We start from the raw sequence: 7801 nt of genomic DNA on the forward strand, positions 1-7801 counted from the left end.
CCTTGGTTGAGTAGTTTATCTCTTACCACACCCTAAGAGGAAGGCGATCAAGACATCCTGGCACACTGTGGGTGCTTTTTCACTACGGGCTAAAAAGGTAAACATGTTCATTCATAGAAGCCCCCACCCCCGCCCCCACCCCCACCCCTACCCCTACTCCCAGGCATGCAGGATCAGGCTCTTTGGGGAAACAAAGGATGCAGTGTGTGTTCAGGTGAAGAGTTTCTTGGTGGAAATCATTCCCTCTCCATCCTCAGCCCATCTCTCTCCCAAGATGGTTTCAAGGCTTAGTCTTTGCCCACCTCAGCTCTCAGGAAACCCTCCCTGCTCCAGGCCAGCACCCCAAGCCCCCAGGCACAGGCCCCCTCTGTGACTAGCATCCAACTCAACTGATTCCCAAGAGTTATGATCAAGATCTCCAGGTGTAAACACCGGCCTTGCTGCTGATGTGACCTTGTACAAGCTGGATAACCTCACGAGGCCTCAGCTCCTTCTTCTGGAAAATGGGATAAGATGTTTAGGGAAGTTCAATCTGTTAGCATGTGCCTGGCACACCCCCAACACTAGAGAACTATTAACCGCTACTATTATCAACTGTTACAGCTCCCCATCTACCTAGCAATCTTGCATCCCACTACACCCCAGCATAATGACATCGCCAGCCCCTGTGAAGTCACCAGGTTGCGGGCATTTGAAACCCAGATGCAGGGGCGGCTTCCCCACTATTTGGCCTCCCCTCTTCTTGGCTGGTAGAGACAGAACAACAGCAAAGCAGTCTGTGCAGTTCTGCCTGTCTGAAGATTTTCCGGTTCCGTTCACTGGTTACCGGTGCCTTCCATTGCCAACAAACGCCAGTGCTGTCTTAGGTCATGGACAGTAACCCATAATCCCTCAGTGACGGTCCTTTGCTCTGTGAATTTGCCTCTGTGCCATCCTAGACGCCTTAGCTGACACGGCCCTGCCTCTGCATTCACTTCCTAAACTACAGCAAGAACCCGTCTCAAAAAAGAAGCAGGCCGTAGCTGACCTAGTGCCACTGGCAAAGTGGAATGTCCAGAGTCACCACTGTGTGACATTCGTCTAACAGACAGACCTATGAGCTACTGTCCGGTTGTGACCCTCAACTCACTACCCATTGGTATGTTATTTTCTTCATCTGTAAAATGGGTCCAACTAGGATTTAACACCTTAAATGAGGGAATATGTCTCTAAAAGCTCTAGGCTACACATGACACACTTCCTGGTGGATCGGAGGTGGCTCAGTTGATACGTTACTTATGCAAGTGAGAGGACCTGAGCCCCAGAACCCACACAGAAATGCTGGATATGGTAGCATGCTCTTGTAATCCCAGCACTGGGGAGGTAGAGACAGGGAAATCGCCGGGGCTTGCTGGCCAGCCAGTGAGAGACACTCTCAACCCCCAAAGCGAACAGCACCAAAGGATTACATCCGAGGTTTTCCTCTGGTCTCCACGTGTTCACCCACATGTACGTGTAGACCCATATATACACAGGGACAGACACATATTCTCTCTTTCTCTCTCACACACTCTTAAATATACACAGGAACACACGCACACACACACATATTTTCTCTCTCTCACACACACACACATACTCAAATTCTCTCTCACACACACTCTTAAATTTTCTCTCACACACACACTTACATATTCTCACACATACATGCAGACTCTCTCTCACATACACACACAATCACACGCTCTTATATATTCTTTCTCTCACACTCTCACACACAATATTCTCTGCTTGTAACAGCAGGAAAAGGTGTCTCTCTCTCTCTCTCTCTCTCTCTCTCTCTCTCTCTCTCTCTGTGTGTGTGTGTGTGTGTGGATGTGTGTGTGTGTGTCTCAATCTTTTGCTTGTAATATCATAATCAAGTCTCTCTCTCTCACACACACACACACACAAATCTGCTTGTAACAGCAGGAACAGGTGTTTCTCTCTCTCTCTCTGTCTCTCTCTCTCTCTCTGTCTCTCTCTCTCTCTCTCTCTCTCTCTCTCTCACACACACACACACACACACACACACATCTTCTGCTTGTAACAGCAGGAACAGGTGTTTTTGCTCAGGATTGAACTATCCTGAAACAACAACACCTCCATAAAGGGTGATGCCGGCCTGGGCACTGTCCCCTCCCCCTCTGTCCCCTCCCCCTCTGTCCCCTCCCCCTCTGTCCCCTCCCTCTCTTCTAGCCTACTACAAGCTCCTTGGGCTTAGTCAAGCCTGGCCCATATTTCACATGGCGAGTATGTATGGCAGACGGTATAAAATCTGTCACAGCATCTAACAGAATTCACTCGATATCTACAGATGCATTTCATGTCTGCTACTAGACTGTGAGTCCTTAAAGAGCAAGGACCACATTGTCAAACAAAGGACAGACATCCCTGATTAAGAATCAGGTTTCTTTGCCCAAACTCACTTAACATGTCTGTGAGGGGTTGGACTGACACGTTGGCCAAGATCTCTGATTCTCCGGGAACTGGGTTTGAGCCTTAACTCAAACATAGCACCTCTGCCCCTGTGCAAGTGATGCCCATGCATAATCCAGTCTAGCAGACCAGTTTGTTCATTTCGCTCTCAGAGCCACAGTTTGCCGCCACTGGGCTGAGGGAATTGCTTCGGCAAGAGCTTACCCTTTTAAGATTCACTTTGACCAAATGCGCCCCCAAAACCTGTGCGTTTGGGTTCAATTTTTTTTTGTTTTGTTATGTTGTGTAGTGTTTGTTTTAGCAATACCCTGTGTGCCCTAAAGCCCCGAGGAATTGGCTCCCAAAGAGTGCACGCTGCAGGGTGACCCAGAAGTTCATTCCACAGTCAGCCCAAAACTTCATCCAAACAAAGGTTGTGTAATAAACGGGGCCCAAACTCAACACTGCAGAAACACATTCAGATCCTATCTGAATCTGCTCAACTGTCTCGCCTTTCTGTGCCCGCACCTCCCTAATTAATCTAATTACCCTGGCACAGAAGTAGCCCCCTCGCCTCTCCCTCTCTCCGAGTCTCTGCAAGATCCAAGGCTAATTGGCTAATTGTCAATTGTCTCTCTGACAGCCTGAAAGTGTAGATGCAGTCATAAATGAGAATAAGAAAGAAAATCCACCAGGAAGGAACACTAGAATGTTTCCCTTTTCCTGCTTTGAAACTTTACCCAGGTTATTGTCTTCAACTCTCAAAGGCCCAAGAAGTTGGGGAATGTCGGCATCCGATGCGCCAGCTGAGGAACCTGGCACTTCACAGTTAAGTAGCTTCCAGAAAGCTCCAATGCCAGGAAGGGATCTGTCAAGGGTCTGAATGGCGGCCAGGGCCCTGAGCCTTTCTGTAAAGCTTGCCCCAATGGTAGGCTCACCATCTCAAGTCACTGTGAGTTCCTGCCTTATAGACATGGTTAGGCTGTGGCCGTGAGACCACATTAGGGCTTGAGAAAACGGAAGCGCCTGGACCATGCGGAGAGCCGAGGCAGCCGGCTGCAAGCTCCTGAGTCGGTTATTCTCTTCAGAGCACAGTGATGCTGTGCTGGCTTGAGTCTCCCTCAGAAGGCCCTTCCTTCCAGGTCGGAAGTTCTAACCTACAGGAAATGACTCTCCTCTGTGAGCAGGACCCCCACTTCAGGCAGGAATGCTGATTTCCCAAGCATCTCTGGCTGGTTGATTCACACTGATACCCAGCACCCGATTCATCTTAACAGAAAAGGCAGACATCGCTGCTCCTCCTGAGAGCGGCTCTCAAAGGGACTGGATCAAAAGCATCAACTGTCATTCTACCCAAAGAGGGAGCAGGCAAAATTAAGCCTGCTCCCGAGCCTCTTCAACAGAAGCTTCGAGGCAAGTTGCGGATGTCACGCTAATCTCATATTATTTTTTAATTTTTATTTTTTTATTTATTTTTGCTGCTCTTGACACTGACTCATCAGGCACTGACCAGGCAAGCACAATGCTGACCTCTATTTTTGTTATTGCTGTTTGTGTTATTTTCTCTGCAGCCAGACGTGGGGTTTTCCACCTGACAATTCCAGTTTCTCATTTGAGCTCTCTTCTGCCATCTGTGAACAGTGCACTCAGTGGGGGAGGATGCTGCACCCAGGAGGACTTCTCCCCGCCAAACAGTCAGTTTCCTACCGGTTAAAAAGCAAGTCGGTCACCAGAGGATCTTGCTAACGCTCAACTTAGCAATCAAGCCGAAAACAGCCCTGATGGAGAAGTGAAACAGCTTAGGAACTGTCAGTTCCTGAGCATGTATCTACCGCCAGCTGCACAATCTTTACATAATTCTTGAATAAAACAAGAGATTTCGCTAAAATTAATAGCACAATGGGAGGGAGAACCAGACAATAACAGCGGACTGGTCTCGTCACAGAGAAATGAGGCTCCATCGTTCTCTGGGCGCCCCCTAGTGGCCATGAAGCTAAATCCTGGCAGAATGTTCAGTTTTGTGCAAATAAAGAGCCAGACACTCACTGAAAGAGAGGAAGGCAGGCGCCTGCCTACCAGTGCAAGTCTAACTCAGCCCGGGGCTCAGATAGTCAGAAGAATGCCTGACTGGAAGCCACAGTGGAGCTCAGCAGGCAAGTATACGCCGCCAAGACTCAATGCAGCTCAGTTGACTCCCAAGAAGGTGCCGCAGACCCTAGATCCACCCCGGCTACTCAACCCCGTCACATTCTCACATCTTCAACCTGCACCTCAGACTGGGTCTGTTTTTCATTATTCTGCTTTCCAACTTCCCAGTGCGATTCCTCAGCAGCTCTAAAGGCAACAAAAGCAAGGAGCTACACTTAGTTTTTCTGCTTATTCAACACCCAGCCTGGGGAATATCAACTCAGAAGAAACGCATGAATGAAGCGTGCTTCTCGGGCGCTTCCTTCGTCAGGGAACACCTTTGCAACCATCTCCTCCTCAGAATTCTCAGCCCCTAGAGCAAGGGGCACCTGCACAATTGCTTTGCAACTTGCTATAGAATTCACATGTGGCAAAGCAGTTTTATTTTAAGGATACAATTCCCGTTCCCCAATTCATTGACTTTTTAAGTGATAATGTAGCATCAACCTTGACAGTGAATCTGAGAAGCTGAAGAGGGGGGACTATCCAGCTGGCCACATACTTGAAAATTACAAGGGTAAACCTTGTTGACTGTAATCATTTTCCACAGCTATCTGACAGCTCACTTGCCCTTCTTTGTAGCCACTGGCTAGGTTTATAAGCAACAGTGGGTCCCCAGATACCCCTAAAAGTGCACATAAGAAGGTATCATAGTTAGTTTTTTACTTTGGCCCTAAATCGATTAAAATACATCTGATACTCTTTAAATCAGAGAACCATGCTCATTCTGCCGTACACCACATAAACCCTTTTCTGCAACAGTCAGACACTTTGGACCCAACTCTAGCCACAAGCAGTGAGGATTCCAAGGGCCTGTTCTGCTAATAGGAAGATGACAACAAACCGAAGCTGGGGCAATTCTGAGCCCCTGAGGCACTCCGAGCACTCCTTGGTACCCTGGCAGAGCTTCAGCTGTTACCGGGGCAGCTAGCCAGACCTCTTGAACAATTTAGTAGCCCTGTAGCCACGATCTGGCAGGCAAGCAAGCCTGCAGCAAGTCACATCTGTGTCTGAATGGCCACCCATGCCCTGGCCATGTCAGCCTTGCCAGAGGCCAGAATGCAAACTGTCAAAAAACCTCAGACATTCGGCAGGAGCTTTGGGGTTTTGCAGGCAAACGTCTGTCTTCTTTTGCCGCAACAGCAGCATCAGGGTGATCAAGCTCAGCGAAAATATACAGAGAAGTGGGATTGTGGTAAGATGGGAAAGAAGTGAGGGTCCTGAGCAACTATAGAACACAAGACTTGAGAGTCCAGCTTCATGACCAAGGACGTGGGTCTTCTGGAGTTGTACCAATAAGGAACTCTGGGGTAAGGTATGAAGGTGTGTCTGCAGGGGAGATCCCACGCTCCCAAAGCTGCAAAATATTTGCGAATCCTAAATACTATTTTGCTAGTTGGTGGGAAAAAAGGGGGGGAAGCCCCAAAATATGTGCAGACAGGATGTAACAAGTGTTTCCAGAGATATACACCTGAGTCATGGATGCTGAAAGGAAAAGACAGGAGCGTGACTGGGGGGGGGGGCTTCTGCCGAGACCCCTCTTGGTGGAGGGAGCCTCGGTGGTGTGGTGTACCCAGACCCCTAGGCACCCGGAGCTAGCGGGTACCACCCAGGGATTTCCCCTACTCACCACTCGGCCTGAAAACCTCTCGGTGGCTCTCTTGACTTTGCCGTAGGTACCTTTGCCCAGGGTCTCCTGCAGTTCATAGCGATGCTTTAAGTTGTGCTTGTGGTGATGTCGCTTCACCCCGTGCGGCTTCCTGGGCTCCGCTGGGGCTGCAGTAGCCCCGACCACCGCCTCCCGCTGAGAGCCCGGTGGCCCCGGCTCCGCATCAGGGCCATCTCCTGCCGCGGGCACTGCCGCCTCTTCCATGTCCAAGCACGGGGCGAGCCGGGCTGGAGAGGGCAGGACCCGGCACGCACAGGGGCTCTGGGTGGTCCCCGCTGAGGGAAACCAGGGTGCGTTCAAGGTCTCCCCCGCAGCATTGCTGAGACAACCCGACCTGGCTCTGGCTACCGCTGGGTCACTAGAGGCGGCGGAGACTGCACATCTGGCGCCCCGGGCGCGCACGCTCGGCGCACCGCCCCCCGGCCGGCCGCAGCGACAATCTGCGGAGCGTCCGGCGAGGTGGCGGCGGTGTCAGGGGAGGCGGTGGTGTTCGCGAGAAGGAGGGGAGAGGGTGGCTCCGAGCGCAGGGAGAGGAGTGTTATGTGGGGCGCCGCGCCCCCCGCCCCCGCGCCAGGAGGACGCGCAGACGGGGCGGGGCGGGAGGGGAGCGCGGGGCGGGCGCCCGGGTGTCCCCACCTCCGCGTCGGGCCACCGCGCAGGGAGGGGGCGGGGTGCGTGTCGTCGTTCACCCTTTGTGCGGCGCGGCGCAGGCCCGGGCGGCGGCCAGGGCGCTTTGTCCTCGCCAGGCGGAGGATAGGCGGTCCCGGTGGGGTGGGAGGTGGTCCTCAGTGCGTTTGTCCCCCTCCCCGGGCTTCCCGCACTCACCCTCCGGAGCTACTGCGGGCGGTCTGTGGCTGGCTTTGGCCGCTCGGCCACGGATAAAGCTCTCCGGGCCCCGAGGCCGCAGAGGCGACTACGCAGAGTCCGGGTGGCCCAGGCGTGCGCGTTGTGGCCTGGGGCTGCACCCTCCCGGGCCACCCTTCATGTTTGTTATGGTGTCGCAGCGGCCACCAGGCCCGCGAGAGCTGGGGGAGGCCGGGGAAAGGAGGCACAACGGTGTTGGGTTACCGGCGGTGAGTCACGGTCTCCTCCCGCTGCCGAGGCCCTGCAGGCCTCCAACTCATGCCCGGCCAGGGCAGCGCCCTCCTGGTGCCACCGCGGAACCTGGAAAGTCCCCCGGGAGGGATGCTTCGGGACCCCGCACCCGGCTCTCTCAGGGAGAAAGGCGGAGTCAGGGACGAAGGGAGGCCCAAAGGAAGAACCCGGCCCTTTGGGGCGCTGATCTCCCGTGAGGTCTGGGAGTTCGGCAGGAACAGCAGCCGAAGAGGGGAGAAGTGGAGGCCTGAATGGAGCTGGGTCCCCTGAGCTGCCCAGTACCAGTGGGAAGGCCCCTTTTCGAGGTGGACAAACCATGGTTCTCGGATGGACCAGGATCAGGACCAGGACCTGGGCCTTCTGAGCAATTCCTTGCCCAAGCCAGAGGCCACTTGCAGACCTCCTGACCCCCTC

The 7801-nt window shown here is 53.0% G+C and overlaps 1 protein-coding gene across 1 annotated transcript in view; it reads right to left on the reverse strand.

Moving 5' to 3' along the window:
• Positions 1–7545, reverse strand: part of Nuak1 (NUAK family kinase 1) — a 69408-nt gene extending 61863 nt beyond the window's left edge. Inside the window, exon 1 of the mRNA XM_048418162.3 lies at positions 6254–7545. Within this exon, the coding sequence (XP_048274119.2) occupies positions 6254–6496 (243 nt within the window). The 5' untranslated portion in view covers positions 6497–7545. The remainder of the gene's footprint in view (positions 1–6253) is intronic.
• Between the last annotated feature and the right edge of the window lie 256 nt (positions 7546–7801).

This window comes from Myodes glareolus, chromosome 26, assembly GCF_982192425.1.
Source record: "Myodes glareolus chromosome 26, mMyoGla1.1, whole genome shotgun sequence".
NCBI classification, from domain to species: domain Eukaryota; kingdom Metazoa; phylum Chordata; class Mammalia; order Rodentia; family Cricetidae; genus Myodes; species Myodes glareolus.